Source organism: Phoenix dactylifera, chromosome 11 (assembly GCF_009389715.1).
Source record: "Phoenix dactylifera cultivar Barhee BC4 chromosome 11, palm_55x_up_171113_PBpolish2nd_filt_p, whole genome shotgun sequence".
NCBI lineage: Eukaryota > Viridiplantae > Streptophyta > Magnoliopsida > Arecales > Arecaceae > Phoenix > Phoenix dactylifera.
Window position 1 is genome coordinate 19,835,139 of NC_052402.1, and position 17,727 is coordinate 19,852,865.

Here is a 17,727-nt window from a genome sequence, read left to right on the forward strand (position 1 = left end):
GGATTTAACCCGGTGTGGGGGCAGCCCCGGCTGAAGGCCCTTAACAAGCTCTCCGAGCCCTCGAGGAGGGACCTGAGAGTCCTTGACGCCCTGCGGGGCCTCGGGAAGGGATTCAACCTGACCGAGCTCCTAAGAGAGGACGCCTTGGCGAGCGTTGGCTTGAGTTCGGCGCGTCCCGAGGGTAAGAGTAGTCGCATCGTTTTGTCTTTGCTTTACCTATTTCTTCTTCTTACTTTCCAATATTGGTCTGACACTTAGAAAACTTTTTGGTTTCAGACATTCCTCACATGCCGACCAGCAACACATCCCTCTTCTCCCGGTTGAAGAGGCGGGAGGCCGAGGCCGGGGGGGCTGTTCCCCAGCCCCGGAAGAAGTCGAAGTCGGCCGGCGCTTCTACCTCGGCCAGGACGGGAGGCCCGGAGGCGGGGGCCTCCGCAGCCGACCAGGGGCGGACATGGGCCGCCGGTGATGCGGGCTCGGCGGACCCACTATGTCCTACCCCTGTCGCCCAACGGGGGGGCCGACCGTGATCCATCTGCGGCGTTCGGGGCCTGAGCCGAGCAGAGGCCCCGAGGTCCCCAGCTCGGACGAGCCGAGCTCTTCGAGGAGCCAAAAGGGGGGAATCGGCCGAGCCAAGGTCCCCACTCCTTGAGGGGAGCTCGGCCCTCCACGACGCCGATGTCGCACGCGCCGTGTTTCGGCGTGCCATGCTTCCAGTGGACCGGACCGAGTTCCGGAGCTTGTCGCTGGAAGAGATCGTCCACAGTACCTACCGCAATACTGCTCGGGTAAGCCATTTTCCCAATTTTTCTTAGGCTACTGGCGAACATGTTATATGTTTTTTAACTTATAATCGTTTTCTCCCTTTTCTCTTGCAGCACATCCATGAAGTCGACACCCTGGTATTCATTGCCCAAGGGTGTCAAGAAGAGACTCGGCAACTCAGCCGGCAGTTAGAGCCGGCTAAGAAGAGAATCGCCGAGCTAGAGGCGGCGCTGGCCGAGGCCGAGGCGCGGAGGGAAGCAACAGAGGCCGGGCGACTGGCCATGGTCGAGGTGCTCGAGGAAGAAAGGGCTGCCCATTCTCTGGCCAAGTCAGCCCTGCGCGCTTCGGAGGCGCGTCTGGGGGAGGCTCAGTCCGAGGTCGCGGGCCTCAAGTACGAGGGCGAGGTCTTGCGCCTGAAGATAGAGCAGCTTGAGGCCCGGGAAAGGAGGGCGCTCGAGCGAGCCGAGCATGCCGTGGACCTCTTCAAGGAATCGAAGGAACTTCGCGACATGCTAGAGGAGGAAACCGTAGATGGGTTCCTCCGGGGCTTCGAGAACTTTCGGAGGCAGATGGCCCGATTCTGCCCCCAGCTCGATCTTTCAACGGTTCATCCGAGGATGAGGTTGGGCTACGACTCCGACGACGACGTTCCCGCCGCCCTAGTGTCCGAGGGGGATTCTGCCGAGCCAGATGCAACCGAGCCGGCGGTGGCGGAGGCCCTCCCTCGTGAAATCAACGAGGACGTTTCCGTGGCGCCCGCCGAGGCCCCTGCCGCAGACCCCGAGCTCGCGTCCGCCAAAGACCCTCAGGTCATCGCCATAGATGACCCCGAGGGTGACGCCGACGCGACCGCCGCCCCTTAGGACTTAGATTTATATCTTCTTTTATTGTAAACGAGGTCGGCCTTCAAATTTTTGAACGGTCGACCTCCAACTTTGTACTTAGCCTCTTGACACTTTATTAATGAAAAGATTTTTTTTCGCCATTCCGCGCTTACTTTTCCTTTTATCTTTTTTAGTTGTAAGCGAGGCCGGTACTTTAACTTATTGTTTTACTGACCCTCGACTTTGCATCCTATCCTTCGGGCTGCTTGATAAAGACATGTTTTTTGGCTATATTTTGCTTTTCTGAGTTCCGATTACGCTAACTAGGGGGAGCTCCGAGCTTAGATTCTAGAAAACTTCACTAAGTCCTGTAGCTCGGACTTGAAGATCGCAGAGGTCGCCATGTTTGGTTCTTGGATTTTTGAGGCACTGGGCTCGGGCCTCGAGCCTCCGAGAGGGGCCGTGCTAGACTTGCATAGGTCGCTATCGGGGTATTTAGCCAAGCTTTCGAGCTCGGCTTTTGGAGCGTAGGTCTATAAGAAAGTTAGTGCTGTCCCCTGAAGGGGAGCATGAGCCAATAGTCAAATCGTCGCCAGGGCTTTCATAGTTACCCTCGGACTCTGCCGAGGTTCTGGCGAGCGGAGTCAGAACCTGTAGAGAATACCTCAGCCTTCTTGAGCTCGATCAGTACGCCCGCGGTCGAGGTCATCTTCATAGGTCGACATTGGAGTCTCTGCGTATGGGGGCCGAATCGGGCCCTCACTCGAAGAAGTTTACATGAGTTGTCATGGGGGTCGCCGGTAAAGGAAGCGTGCATGAGGTCGGTGGGACCTCGGTTTTGGATTGACTCGTAGGGGCGATCCGGCCTTGGCCGGGATGAAGGCCTGATCTCGATCGGGATTTTACTGGCAATACATAGGTAGATGAATATAGTAAGACGGGTGTCGAGTGGGATGTACCTCTCGCCTCCGCAGAATTGTGCGCTTCGTAGTGGAGCCTTCGGAGCCGTCCTTTAGCTTGGGGTCTATCTTGGGAATACCAATTGAACCAGAGGGGGCTGCCGTTGTCGAAAGCTATCGCTAGCGTCGCTCCGTTGTTGCTGTTGAATGTCCCGGGGGACCGTCAAAGCGCTGTCCCCGATCCCCTCGAAACGAGGGGGGCGTGAGCTCTTCGTCAGCCTGGCAATACTTCCCGAGGTCGGGGGAGCTTGGGTTTGCTATCAACCTGGCGCCGCTTCCCGAGGTCGAGGGAGTTTGGATCTCTACGGTCGACACTCGGGGCATCTCAAACTCAGTTGAGGGATCATCCACGAGGTCGGGGGGTCAGGGACCGCACTCTCGATCCGTGACGCTTTCCGAGGTCGAGGGAGTTTGGGACTCTACGGTCGACCCTTGGGGCATCCCGACCTTAGTCGAGGGATCGTGCGCCAGGTCGAGGGGTCTGGGAATACTCTATCGACCCGCGACGCTTCCCGAGGTCGAGGGAGTTTGGGACTCTACGGTTGACTCTCGGAGCATCCCGACCTTAGTTGAAGGATTGTGCGCCAGATCGAGGGGTCTGAAAACGCTCTGTCGACCCGCGACGCTTTCCGAAGTCGAGGGAGTTTGGAACTCTACGGTCGACCCTCGGGGCATTCCGACCTTAGTCGAGGGATCGTGCGCCAGGTCGAGGGGTCTGGGAACGCTCTGTCGACCCGCGACGCTTTTCGAGGTCGAGGGAGTTTGGGACTCTACGGTCGACCCTCGGGGCATCCCGACCTTAGTCGAGGAATCGTGCGCCAGGTCGAGGGGTCTGGAGACGCTCTGTCGACCTGCGACGCTTCCCGAGGTCGAGGGAGTTTGGGACTCTATGGTCGACCCTCGGAGCATCCCGACCTTAGTCGAGGGATCGTGCGCCAGGTCGAGGGGTCTGGGAATGCTCTGTCGACCCGCGACGCTTTCCGAGGTCGAGGGAGTTTGGGACTCTACGATCGACCCTCGGGGCATCCCGACCTTAGTCGAGGTCGTGTGCCAGGTCGAGGGGTCTGGAGACGCTCTGTCGACCTGCGACGCTTCCCGAGATCGAGGGAGTTTGGGACTCTACGGTAGACCCTCGGGGCATCCCGATCTTAATCGAGGGATTGTGCGCCAGGTCGAGGGGTCTGGAGACGCTCTGTCGACCTGCGACGCTTCCCGAGGTCGAGGGAGTTTGGGACTCTACGGTCGACCTTCGGGGCATCCCGACCTTAGTCGAGGGATTGAATATGGGGCCGAAGGAGCTTGGGCTCGTCGTCGACCTGGTGGCGCTTCTCGAGGTCGAGGGAGTTTGAGACTCTACGGTCGACACACGGGGCATCCCGACCTTAGGCGGGGTATCTGGGGACCACAAACAACCCAATATTAGAGAAATCGTAATCATGGTCATCGTGGGAAAGTAAATTATTGTAAAGAGGAGACAGGATCCATGTTCCTGATTGCCCGGAACCCCTTGGTGTTTTATTGATAATACATCCGTAGATTCTCAGAATTCCAGCTTCGCGGGATAGAGGTTTCTTCAAGAGATTTCAGCTTGTACGCCCCGGGTCGTTGCACCCAGGCGATTTGGTACGGTCCTTCCCAGTTCGGGGCAAGCTTTCCTTGCTCGGTGGGCTGAGAAGCTTCGGCTCTTCTGAGGACAAGGTCCCCCACCTTAAAGAGCTTGGGCTTGACTCTGGAGTTGTAGTACTGGGCTGTTTTCTGCTGGTACTTTGCCATGCGGACTCGGGTGATCTCTCGTGTCTCTTCGACGAGGTCCAAGTTATTCCTGAGCCGAGAAGAGTTGGAGTCGGGATCGTAGTGCTCCACCCTTGAGGAGAGGAGGCCGATTTCCAGTGGGATAACAGCCTCCGTGCCGTATGCCAGGTTGAAGGGGGTCTCGCCAGTGGGCAATCGGAACGTAGTCCGGTAAGCCCAGAGGACGTTGTACAGGTCCTCGACCCACTGTCCCTTGGACCGATCAAGCCTAGCCTTGAGCCCCTGCAAAATGGTATGATTGGTTACCTCTATTTCTCCGTTTGTCTGCGGATGGGCGACCGAAGTGAAGCGGTGATCGATGCCAAGTTCGGAGCAAAATTCTCTGAAGCGGACATTGTCGAACTGACGGCTGTTGTCGGATATAAGAATACGGGAGAGTCCGAATCTGCAGATTATGGACTTCCAAACAAAATTCCGCATCTTCTGTTCGGTGATTCGGGCCACAGGTTCGGCCTCGACCCATTTGGTGAAGTAGTCGATGGAGACGACCAAGAATTTTCTTTGCCCAGTGGCTAGGGGAAAGGGCCCCAGGATATCAATTCCCCACTGGGCAAATGGCCAGAGGGCGATAATTGAGGTCAGCGGGGCCGAAGGTCGGCGCTGGATGTTGGCGTTCCGTTGACATCGGTCACATTTCCGGACGAAGTCCGTTGCATCTTTTTGAAGCGTGGGCCAAAAGTATCCTTGTCGCAGGATCTTATGGGCTAGTGCCCGGCCTCCCAGGTGGTTTCCGCAAATCCCTTCGTAGACCTCTCGGAGGGCATAGTCTGCCTCCGAGGGGCGGAGCCATTTAAGGAGGGGAGAAGTCTCGGGCCAGCATCTCGGTGAAGTCGGCAGGGAAGCTCTTCTCGATAGAGAAGAGGAATCTGTAGGAGCGGGCCCCAGTTTTTAGTGCCGACATGGCTATTGACTGGTCGAGCTCGCGAACTTTCCATGTGGCGGCGATAAAACGGTCAAGATATTCCTTGAGAGATTTCCCCTCCTTCTGCTTGATATCTAGGAGGGAGTCCGATGTCCGCCGTTGTCGTCGGCTGGCAGCAAAGTTAGTGGCGAACTGCCTGCCGAGCTGCTCGAAAGAGGATACTGTGCCTGGCTTCAGCCCGGAAAACCAGAGCCGAGCTGTCCCTCGGAGGGTCGCTGGGAAGGCCTTGCAGAGCACGGCCTCCGAAGAACCTTGCAGTGCCATGAGAGCCCGATAGTTCTGCAGGTGGTCGAGGGGGTCGGTGGTTCCGCTATACGGCTCCACTTGAGGCATCTTGAACCTCGAGGGGATCGGCTCGTCCTCAATCTGGCGGGAAAATGGGGACTTAGTGGTGAACTCAAAGTCCCCTTTGTGCCTTGCCCTCCTGCTGCGGAGCGCTTCAATCTGGCGCTCCAGGTTCTCGACTTTCCTGTCGAGCTCCTCAGCCCGGAGAATCGTCACCGTAGTTTGCTCCGGTTCACGGCGGTCCGAGGCCGACTCAGCTTCGGAGAGCTGGGGTCTTCTGTCTAAAGATCCCCCCGGCAACTCTCTCCGGGGAGACACACGCTCTTCGTTGTTGGCCCTGGAAGAGCCGTGAAGGTTCTGGCCTTGGAGAACTGGGCCGTTCGGAGGAAGCACCGACGGGGCCTGGGCCTGTGGGGCGAGCGTAGGTGGGGCTTCCTCACGCCGCAGGCTTTGGACGGCGGCGGCCAAAGCCTGGACCTGTTGTACCAGAGCGTTAAACTGTTCCGGCTGAATTTGGGGGGCCGGATCAGCCGGAGAAGGCGAATTCTGGACAGAGTGTCCAGGACTATGCGAGGGACGCCGGGAAGCATTGGAGGCTCCCTTACTTCTTAACTTCATAACCGCGACTCGGTCCCTTCCTCTAGCGCCAACTGTTGCTGGAAATTGAACCCGGGGGCGGCCGTCGGCTGAGGAGGAGGAGCTTCGGTGGATTCCGGCGAGCGGCGACCTGACGGCGAGCGGCATCCTCCGTGGGGTGGGGATCTGCAAGAAGCCGGTGGCCGGGGTTTCCGGCACCGGCCCTCCGATGTTTAAGTTAGAGGGGGCTTAAATTTGGGAGAGAAGAAGAGGAGAAGAGCAGAAGAGCGTTCTGCTGCCCTTTTTTTAAGTCCAACCCCCTCCTTGAGAAGGAGGGATTCCTCTTTATAGGGGAGTCGGATTACCTCTGATGTGATGGGGTGAGGTCGCCGTACGACTCAGCACGTCGCTCAAGTTGGTGTGTAATCAGGTGAATTAATGCTTCGGCATCGAAAGTGAGGCCGGGATCAGAGAGTTGTCATGGCTGACTGGACACTACCGAGCCGTCTTGCCGTGGAGGATTGAGGATCCGTAGATAACAGGAGTCATGCGCATTGATTGTTGAGTGAGCCGGAGACACATATTAATTGTTGAGTGAGTCGGGAGTTTGCAGAGATCATGCGCATTAAATGCTGGGGGCGGTGGCAGGGTATGGCCCCTGACCGGGCTTCAGAAGGGTGTACCCGTGGTAGGTGGGCGGTGAGGGCGGACTTCCGAGATCGGGAGCTCTCCGGGTCGGATGTTCCGAGGTTGGGCACCGAGCTCGGACGTCCGAGGTCGGGCACCGAGCTCGGCCGCCCAAGGTCGGCCGTTGTCGGTCCTTCGACGGCAGAGTTCTCATGGGCTCGGGGGGAACTGCGCTCCCCCAACAGGTATATTTCGTTCTACATTGGTTATTTGCCGATGAGATCTTAGATACTTATACAGGACTAAAAAACTTAAAAATTATATTTTGGCTAATTATTTTGGTGAGAGTTGATACAAATACATAAGCTCTATTAATTTTTAGCCGAATTTCAAGCCGGTTCTATATAAAATTTAATATGCGTTGTGCCCAACCTTGGCCCTATGGTCAGCTTTAATTGCATGCAAGGAGGACTCATTCTGAACGCTTTAACATTTTGAATCAATCGCGGCCGTTGCGTTCATCGAGCACCAGCATTTCATGCACGCCTCTGCCAAAGCAGTCGTCCCCTGGTCCAGCGAGGGAAAATAAAGTCGTACGAGGGGGCTGAGGGAAGGGAGTTGGTCCACGCGGAGGTTGGCAACTTTCCAGAGGGAATACCCAGCGTTACAGAGAGGATCCTTAAAATGGGAAGCACCCCACCAATCACACGGCCCCTACTCAACGGCCGGAAAAGGAAAAGCTGCCAACCCTCCCACGCTTCACTCCCATCTCCATCATGGAGTAGAAAATAATGGGGCCCAAATTTCAGAGGGGCATGAAGTTGGTGTATTTGCACCACCTTCTGCTCTTGTTGCCTTGCTGGTGAAATGAAAGGTAGCCTTCTTCTTCTCCTTCTCCTTCTCCAGTCCTAATTTGAAGCAAAGCAAAGTGGTGGTTCGCTAGCAGTTTTAATCAACTCACTGATAAAAGAAAAAGGTTCTCTCTCTCTCTCTCTCTCTCTCTCTCTCTCTCTCTCTCTCATATGTTCAGTTACATTTTACTTCTTTTCCTTGTTGGATTTCCTACAGTCTTGAGATTTTTCCATCCAAGACATGGGAATATGGAACATCTAATCTATGGGTCTATTCTAGTGGCTGTGTCCTATCATCTATGTGGTACATATATAGATCCTAATTTCTAACAAAGCTTGGTGAGAGATAGGAGATGTATTACGAGATGGCCCTCCAATTAGGATGTGACAAGATAATATTCTAGCAGCATGATGTACCTTGATGTGTGTTTTTGTTGGTTAAAAGCGAAGAATCAGTAGGCGGAAACATGGTTTTTTCCCCTTCTCTAACCAGAGCTGGTAAATGGTGAAGGGTCATTCAGTCCGGGTAACTTTGCTGTGACGTGGACCATCAGATAATTGACAGCTTCTAGAGGCGATAAGCACTAAAATCTCTTTGATTTGGACATTTGATCCGCTTGAGAGCCACAATATCTTATCTTACAAAGATTTTTCATCAAAAAAATGGATTAGTGGGATATTTTTGTTTTTGATGCATGCACGAAGACACTGATAGCATATGTCATACGACAATTTTGTTATTTTCACGCAAGAACCATCCATCAAGATTTTCAAAAGATGATATAGTGGCAACTTTCAATGAAATAGTTATCCAGTCAAAGCTCAAGAATCTGTGATAGGAATTCACGACTGACCATATTTTGGGCTTATTAGGCTGGATTTTTTGTTGGATTCATGAAGTAGATAGTCGATTCATTCGAGCCAACATATCCATATGTGGGATTTAGACTAAGCTTAGAACGTGCATGTAGAAGAATATGGGTTGGGTACGCCAATAGATTTGATTTCTATAGGAAATTCAGTCTAATCTGCAGCATTTCCCAAGCTCTTGTACATTTTGTCAATTAGTCTCAAAAAAAAACTTTTTGTTTATCATTCTCCTTTTACTCAGTTTTATTCATCACCTCAGTATCTACCCTAACCGCAAAACTCAAGCAAGAGATAGTGTTAGTTGTAGTTGCAAGCAACCAAATACAACCATAAAGCTTGCGTTCTTGGATGCAATTGGATGTCAGGAAAGACTGGAATATTTGGCTCAACTATTTCACATAAACATAGAAGCTTGGTAGTACATTATAAACTATACCATACATCTTGTAGATGGACTACCAAAACAAACTGAGACACACTGTGAACGTTCTCTCAATTTTCAGAGCATGGGGTCCAGAAATGAGGCACCGAATTGGGCGGATCAGTGGGGCGCAAGTGGGGGCGATGAGGCCAAGGCCAAAGGCGGGGGGAAGAAGATGGCCAATGTGAAGGCCGTGGCTTGGGCGAGCCTGGACAAGGCCAAGGCTGCGGCGACCGTGGGAGCGCAGAAGGTCAAGAGCGGGGCCAGCATGGGCATCAAGTGGGTCAAGACGCAGTACCAGAAGCGGACCTCCAAGTGACTTGCAAGCTATCAGCAGCGTGGATGCCTTCCAAGTTTGTTTAGGAAAAGCTTGATCTGGATTTCTTATTCCATTTAAGATTTGATGCTGATTTCTGAAACCTTCTTGTTTAATTAGTTCTTAACGCTGGCTCCCGTGATGCTTTTTTGACCAAAATGTTTTGAATTAATGCTGGTTTTAAAATCAAGAAAAAACCCTACTTCTTGCATGCATTCCTCTTTCCTCTCGGAGTGATTCTCTTAACGGATTCTGATGAAGCATAAAAATGTAGTCTTATAGGAGGGATGATCAACCTCAATTGCATTAATATCTAGAGCGAGGACAACCATATATAGTTTCCTTAGAGACTTTCTCAAGTTCTAATCAGACTGCTGTTTGATTGCCTTCCCTGAGAATATGGATTGCTTGAATATTTTACTATAAGGATGCTAATCATCCAAGTGAATTGCCGGTCTGTCAAGCCCAAGTTAGGAGGTCCGGGTCATGTCCCATGCTTATAATTAGACCATCTGATGATTCGAAGAAACGGTGAACATCGGATCTGCTCGGGTGGCATCGAGATTCAAACTATCAAAGATGACATAGAAATTTTAGCAATGTGCTCCATTAGTAGGGCCTGATCCTGGATTCAGCTGAATTTATTTGAGAAACTTTGAGATCCGATTCTTGCAAACCAAAGAAGGTGCAGAGAGAAGAAACTCTGCTTCGTCATTCTTCTTCCCAAACCCCCTCCCTAATCCTCATCATCCCCAAGACCCTTGAGCGCCCACAACATATTCCTGGCACTCAAGATACGACCACAAATTTAAATACTAAAAACGTTTTTGCGTTGATTCTACTTTCCATATAAGACACTAAATCTCACTATTAGAGCTATGCCATGGCTAAGTTCCATTAATCTCCAAACCAAAATATTATGGAAGATAAACTAATCAAAAAAGAATGTATATGGATATCGCTTTTCTTCATTTCGCTCGCTTGAAATCAGAATATAATGGTACATAAAAGGCTTCAAATCTGGTATTAATCAGTAGAAAACCCAGTAGAGACAACCAATTCTTCAAATTTGAACCAACTTGCAATAATTCCGAAGGAATAAATTGTATATGATCATTATCCCTATCAAACCGCTAAAGGCTGTCATGTAAACATTGTATGGAGGCTCATAGAACCAGGTCAAAGGCTTGACCCATCCAGCCTAACCTTAGGTACAAAACTCCCAGCCAGAATACAATTTTACGATTTTATCTACAGGTCAGGTCAGTTCACCAGCGATGACAACGTTGACCTAACAAAAATTGGGATTCAACCTACTAACTTAAGGTAACTTGATCCAGTTAACCTGATAAGCTATTGATATTGCATCCTATTACATTGGCAGGTCAAGTTCTATAATGACTTGAACCTGAACGTGCCAACTCGAACCTACCAACTAAAATTTTCAAAGTAGTTTAATAGCAAGCGATACTTTAGCTAACATATTGACTTTCCAAAAGCTTGTAGCTTTAGGAAAGATGACATTGCTCCTGCTCCTAGCAAATAATTGCTCTCCACGTATCGAATTCCCCTGCAAATCAAGGGTAGACATTCAAATGTAACCAGATCCAATTATCCAGTGCCTAGAAAACAATGTGCCAAAATTTTCCACACCCCGGGCTGAAAAAGGTGCAGGCCGCGGATGGAACAAGTAGCAGATGGGATATCAATTTACAGGAGTAAGACCACTTAACCAGACACGGCCAGCAGCTTATCATTTTGAGATCACGACAGGCAAACCAATCTATTATATCATTACAGAAACTCAAGACACCCGCCTGGTATTTTACGTGGCTAGTAAGAATATATTATGCAAAAAATAACAATAAAAAAAATCTAATGACCGTAATTATCATAATGTTAGACATAACTGACAGCCATCCTATATAGAGATGACAGTAACCTCCCTTCAAAAGAATTTCTCTTGAACAGATATAGGAGGCCTGATTTAACTGTATAAAGATTAGTTTACACATCTATGCTTGTGTTTAAAAAGAACTAAACAATTATATTCCATGTTATCATGTTTTTTGTGGATTGAACTAGCCTTGGTACTGCCATTATTATGTAATACAAGGCTAAAGCTGCGTGAACATTGAAAACATCGCATAGAACTCTGCACCGTAAAAGTTAATATAAAGATCCATATTTGTAATATTAAATTCAGATGTCCGGTAACTTTTGAAATGCAAACAGCGTTGCTCTTAAGGATTGACAACTAGTGAGCATAACTTGGGGAGAATGACGATAGAATATACACCTTCTTTTCAAGGTTTTTTATCTACAAAGATATTTTCATTGCCTTAGGAGGATCCAAATGTGTTCTCGCCACTGTATGTCATGTAAAGAAAACCATCTTCATCTTTGTTTTCATCGTAGATTGCAGACATCATAGCAGCTGCATTTTACAAACATATAATAAATATGCAATAAGATAGGAAATGTAGTAACTCGAAACATGAATTTGGATCATGACCGACCTGTGGGAGGTAAAGTGTTCTTGACAAAAATGAAGATGGCTTTCTCTGCACTGAGTTTAATCCTCTTCCGAACAACATAGACAAACTGCCCAACAGTTAAATCGGCAGGGACCAAGTACCTGCATCACCATAAGATATACATACTTCAAAAATTAGATAGAGAACATAAAACCATAATAATAACCATCAAGCTTTGTACCAACAAATCGGGTTAGACATCATAATCCTCATCTCTAAGCATTTCCATTTAGGGCTACCTTCGATAATTTATATAAACTAGAGAGAAAACATAGAAAATTTATATCAATTATAATCTAAAGCTAACTGAGACTAGCATATGGCAAAGGAAAAATAAAGAAACTTCACAATCAATCTAAAATTAAAGGCTGCTAACAGTATAAACAAGCACCATCACAAATAAACTACTGAAATATATATATTGCGAGCAGAACACAAATTAAAGAACAGAAAAGAATACAAAATACTGCTGTCGAAGGTCTAAACTGACTGTTTAAAGATCAAGTGACCAGATATATTATAAAGAGAAGCTTAAAAACTAAAATAGAAAGAAACCAACTTCTTCTTATCAATGTCTGGTATATCGCTCCTTTCAGCCTTCTCAACAATCACCTAATTTCATAATCCAGACAAAGCATAAGTAACACTGAATATAGAATATCATGAAAAAGAAATAAAGACAAAAGAACTTCTCACAGGAATTCTGTCTGGATACTTCTCTCGGATACGAGCAGCTTCTGCCTGCCTCCTTTCTGAAACATGTAATATATATAAATTAACATAGGATCAAAAGAAACTTGCCATTAAACGAAATGCAATACAAATTAAAAATAGCAAGGATGGTTGTAGAGGAAACCAAAGCTCTAAGAACCATAATTAACAACCTTGAACACAATGTAGTATCCAGAAAAATGCAAAGCATGTAGATAACATAGGCACTTGAACCGAAACACGGACATCAAAAAGGCAACAATAATTTCTGATGGGTAAGAGAATTGCTATGCATGTGCAGTGCCTAAATTCCTAAGACAATACAAAAGTTTTTGGACAGCATATGCGTCAGGCTCGAGCCTTTTACTCCATATGCATCAAAAAAGTTTCAGACTTTAGGTTGCCATTCAAGTGTTTGAAACCCCTCGATTTCTTAATGAATTAATGTGCACTAACAGCCCACCCATTACAGAGGGAAAAAACATCTAAGATACATAACAAATTTCACACTGAGACTTATGAAAGCAATTCGCATAAGAACACTGTCAGCATAAACAGGTATAAATAATAAATAGGCTTAATATCAAATGATAGGTATACCCATAAGGGCACGTTTGGTTCACGACCGGAATCGAAATCGGAATGGGAATGAATTGGAATAGGAATCGGAACAGCCATATCCCCTACGCATTTGGTTCGTGACCGGAATCGGAGTTGGAATCAGATCAGATTTGAATACCAAGGGAGAATAGGGATCGAATTTTGGGGGATTGGGGCACATTCCCATTCCCCCCGGAATAGGAATGGGAATGGGACTTCCCCCAACCAAACGGCCCTAAATTCAATATACTTATAAGTGGAAAAACAAAATGATACACTGATAGACATTAGTCTTTATTAAGCAAATATAAGCTTTAGCAAAATAGGACCAATCAAAAACATATAATGATGCAACCATATATTAAAAAAACATCTAATTCTTATAACGCACAGCCAATGTAAAATAAAATAAGTAACCACCGATGAAACAGTCTGATGTTGCAATGAGTCCTCGAAAACATGAAGTGGAAGAAAGTAAGAGATGCCAAAGGTGACATGAGTGGCTTCAAAACATCAAGTATTCCGCCATGATCATATAGTCCAACATCACAGTTGAAAATTTGGATAAGAAATGCTAGAGAACTATAGAAACTTCACATGTTTGGTAACATATGAATGCAAGGTACATGGAAAACAGGTCTGGGCATGGGATGATATGCCAGGTTTTTTCTCTATACCAATAAATTGTATCTAATGCCGACATTCAATTTGGATACATGTACAGGATATGTAGAAATAGGTTTTTATGAAATTACAAAATAATCATTTATCCAGCATGTGGAAAACTTAACAATCTACAACTACAAAGGGGCAACAATTCAAAACCAATAGAACATGTTTCAAAGTTTGCTTTTAATTAACCATACAAATAAATGATCGCATATGACGAAGCATCCTAGCTCCTAATGAAGCCCAGTGGCTGTCTTTAAGACAGTGAGTGCAACCCCACCAGGTCATAATTCCTTTTGTCAAGATCGTCTTGCCATAATAGGACAGATGAGCCATTCACAATCAACAAAAAATGCTCGATTGACGTAAAATATGCTTATGCATTATGTAATAAGAACACAATGCAAGTATTAGATGTTCTCACAAAATACTAGAACAATGTCATTACTTAGATGTTCATATACAAATTCATTTGTTATGAATGCCGAAGTTTATTTAGTATATATACATATCATGAGTATGCTACAATATACTATGAAATAAAAATAGCAACGTCATAAAATTGTTATTTTCAACAAGATTAAGCACTCTAACCTTTCTCTCCAGTAAAAGGAAAAAAAAGCACCTAATGCACGCCATATCAATATAAAACATTAAAAAAGATTAGCAACAAAAAAAATAAAAAAGTCAAGATTGAATAAATAAATATAGCTAAAAAATTCACATGCATGAAGAAAAACTCTAATAGCAGATATCAGGAATATGGCCCAACAATGTAAAGCCAGATTTACAGGGAAAGCTTCACCTGCGAGAGAAAATTGCATGCATTAACCAAATTACAGCCAACCATGTATGAAACAAGTTTTCAGAAACCAAGTGGGCAGAGAAATACACTTGACTAATGATTCTATATTATTAATTTGCAGACTATATATATAAGCAAAAGATGATTATAAGATAACAATACCCATACAACCGTATCATGTGAGGACAGAGGAACATACAAAAGTGTCACAGAAAAGTAAGGACAGATTCAAATTTTTGTTTAGCACCAATTAAGATAACCATCGAATTGTAGCACTGGCTGTTGCAGATTGGTGTATGAGAGAATTCACAAAAACATGCTTGGCACATGCATGTCTCAAATGCATCTCAAAAGTCTCCAAGTGATGAGAATTGGGAAAAAAAACACTAATTGCATTCAAGAACATAGACAAATCATAGTTTTTCAAGCACTAAGAATTTGCATTCTTGAGGTCAACCCAGATATGAGACATCCAAAGTACATGATACCAGCATGGATTCAACTTAGCATCACTATTTTTTGAAATCCTTCATCACTACCTTTGAAATGCTTTGCAAAGCAAACAAAAAAAAAATCAAGGTATCAAAATGCACTTATAAGACTCACAAAATGAAGGAGAAGATTCAAATATCAGCAAACAAATACTTCATTAACATTAGAGCTTCCTAAAGTATTCTATTAAATGAAAGCAAGGATGGCGGAACCGGTACCGAGCACCGTACCAGTTGTCCGGTGGGACGAGCCAGTACAGGCCCGCGCCGTGCCATGCCGGGCCCGTACCAACACCGTAGAAGAGACGGGCGAGAGAGAGAACGAGAGAGAAAAAGAGAGACAGAGAGAGTGGGGGAGGGAGGAAGAGGGAGAGGAAGGAAGAGAAAGGCCAGCCGAGGAGCCTCCACGTCTCCCCGGCCTCTCTTCCTTCCTCTCCCTCCCTCCCCCCCCCCCCCCCCCCCACACACACACTCTCTTCCTCTTTTTTCTTCTCCTTCTCCCCCCTCCAGCGACGGCGAGAGGCATCTTGGTTTCAATGATGGAACCGTCCCAGTATGCCGCCGGTACGGCCCGAGACGCCCCGAACCGGACGGTTCGGGATGGTTCCGCAGATCTTGAATGAAAGTGTGTTTTGATAAAGAAAAAAGAAAAAAGAAAAGAACAAACTAAGATAGTTTGGTATTTAAGATCATCGAATCCTAGCAAGATAGCACAGAAAGAAAAGAAGTGCACAATAAAAGCACACGAACAGATGAAATACTTTCAATGCAAACGTGACAATATATCGAAGTATATTGTTAACTGGGCAAATGATACCAGTGATTCAAAAACAAGTTTCCTAAGAAATGGTTTAACAAGAGCAAAAGAGCACCAATACGGGAAAATACCTTTCTAAAATATAAAGAAATACAATTCCTAATTATATCATCTACTTATGACATTAATACAATTATTCATTTTTTGGTATTTTTCCCTTGTACCAAAACAAAACAAAAAACCCAAAATACTATCAAATCTGAAGAATAAAGTTCCTGATGTTATTAACATGGAAAACCCAAAATATATATGGCATAGCATAAAAAATCCAACTGATGCAAAAAGAATATTCAGATTCTATTCAATCTTGATTCGTGATGAAGATTTAATGGTGTTCTTTCTTAAAATTAGTCTTCCTGACAGACCTAAACCGACCGTACTCCATCCGTGCCAAAGGCCCAAAGTTGAATTTAGAAACTACAAATACAAATATAAAGAAACAGGTAATAATAACAGCAATAATTAACAAAAATAATGTATTCATCCAATCCTGATCTTTGGATGCACCTCTATTACTTCCTGTCAATTATTTCTTTCCTTCCCCCCAAAAGAAAAAGCAACTCATAATAATCTAGAATTAATACGAAAGAAATAATTAGACAAAACCCTTAAATCACACAACGGATACGATCAATATAGAAGCTTTATTCGAAATTCCAAGAAAACAAAACCCTTAGAATCGAAATCAGACGATTTCCTTCGAGAAAAGGAGAGGGATAAAGGGGACAAACCGAGGGGATGCTCCAGCTTGAAGGAACTCTTCGCCATAGGGTGATAATTTCTCCTGCGATTCCCAAAACACAGGCCATCGTCACATCAATCCGAAAAAACACAAAAGAATGAACAAAAAAGAAAAAGAAACATCGAAGCAGATCGATCGGGAAGCGATTCGCGAAGGGGAAAGGGGGGAAAGAAGACGTACCGAGAGGATCGAGAAAACTAATTAATCGATGGATCAATCGCCACCAGGGAATTCCCCGTAAAGGAATTTGGGCGGAGGCTTTGGGGGAAAGGGACGGGGAGTTTCGGATCTTATGGGAGAAATATTAATTTGGGTTTACGAAAAAGTGCACGGAACCTATTAGAAGGGAAGAAAGGAGGACCGATTTCCAGCCCCACAAGGAGCCTTGGGCGCTTTTAAGTTCCAGGACCTATCTTACAACCAACTCTACCTACATTAGGTTTTCTGTTTTATTCTATTTTCTAATATAACGTAGTTTTTAGAAAAAATCAAATATAAATAGTTTTTTTGCCGTTTGGATTCACACAGCTGGCATCCATATCACCCAGCTCTCAACTGCTGGATCTCGTTCTAGTTCCTAGATGAGATCTTTCAAGGTTTCTTTGCAAAAAGTTGGACATATGGATGATGTGATGCACTACTGTCCTTTGATTATGCTTCAAGATATGTGTTAGATGTAGTGCGTATGAAAATTGGGCTTATTTCTAATATTGAAGGTGTTATTAAGTCCATTGCTTATTAGGCCATTTGATGGTGCGAGGTAGGGTTGATCTTTGATGATGCATCAAATGCACCAAGGTACATGATAATATATAGATAGATGCTATAGTTAATACTCTTGTATGCCACGTGTGATTGTGTTTTTTTCGTGTATTTTGATAATCTGATCGAGGAGAAGAAAGTTTGCACACAATGTGGCATGCTAGAAGATTGTTTTTTAGCTCAGTTAGAAAGGTCAACTTCATAGCAAGCTCCAGTGACCTAGACGCAAGATAACTCAGCAAATATTTTATCTTCAATTCTGATTTAGCAAGAGCTTCAAGGATTATCAAAGTCGAGTAGACTACTCTAGTCACTATGGAAAGGACCGGATAAGATTCAGAAGCAAAATTCATCCCATTGTGATG

The 17,727-nt window shown here is 46.0% G+C and overlaps 2 protein-coding genes across 2 annotated transcripts; one reads left to right on the top strand and one right to left on the bottom strand.

Moving 5' to 3' along the window:
* Positions 1-8,997: 8,997 nt before the first annotated feature.
* Positions 8,998-9,443, top strand: LOC103720493. Its single transcript, XM_026809762.2, has one exon. It carries the CDS (start codon positions 8,998-9,000, stop codon positions 9,229-9,231), a length of 234 nt encoding a protein of 77 aa, XP_026665563.1. The 3' UTR covers positions 9,232-9,443.
* Positions 9,444-11,391: 1,948 nt separating this feature from the next.
* On the bottom strand, positions 11,392-16,970 carry LOC103720494 (autophagy-related protein 8C-like). The gene is made up of 6 exons (XM_008810212.4): positions 16,781-16,970; positions 16,590-16,642; positions 12,462-12,517; positions 12,325-12,377; positions 11,748-11,866; positions 11,392-11,665 (listed from the first exon to the last, which is right to left on the bottom strand). Exons 2-6 carry the CDS (start codon positions 16,624-16,626, stop codon positions 11,571-11,573), a joined length of 360 nt encoding a protein of 119 aa, XP_008808434.1. The 5' UTR covers positions 16,627-16,642; positions 16,781-16,970; the 3' UTR covers positions 11,392-11,570.
* Positions 16,971-17,727: the final 757 nt, after the last annotated feature.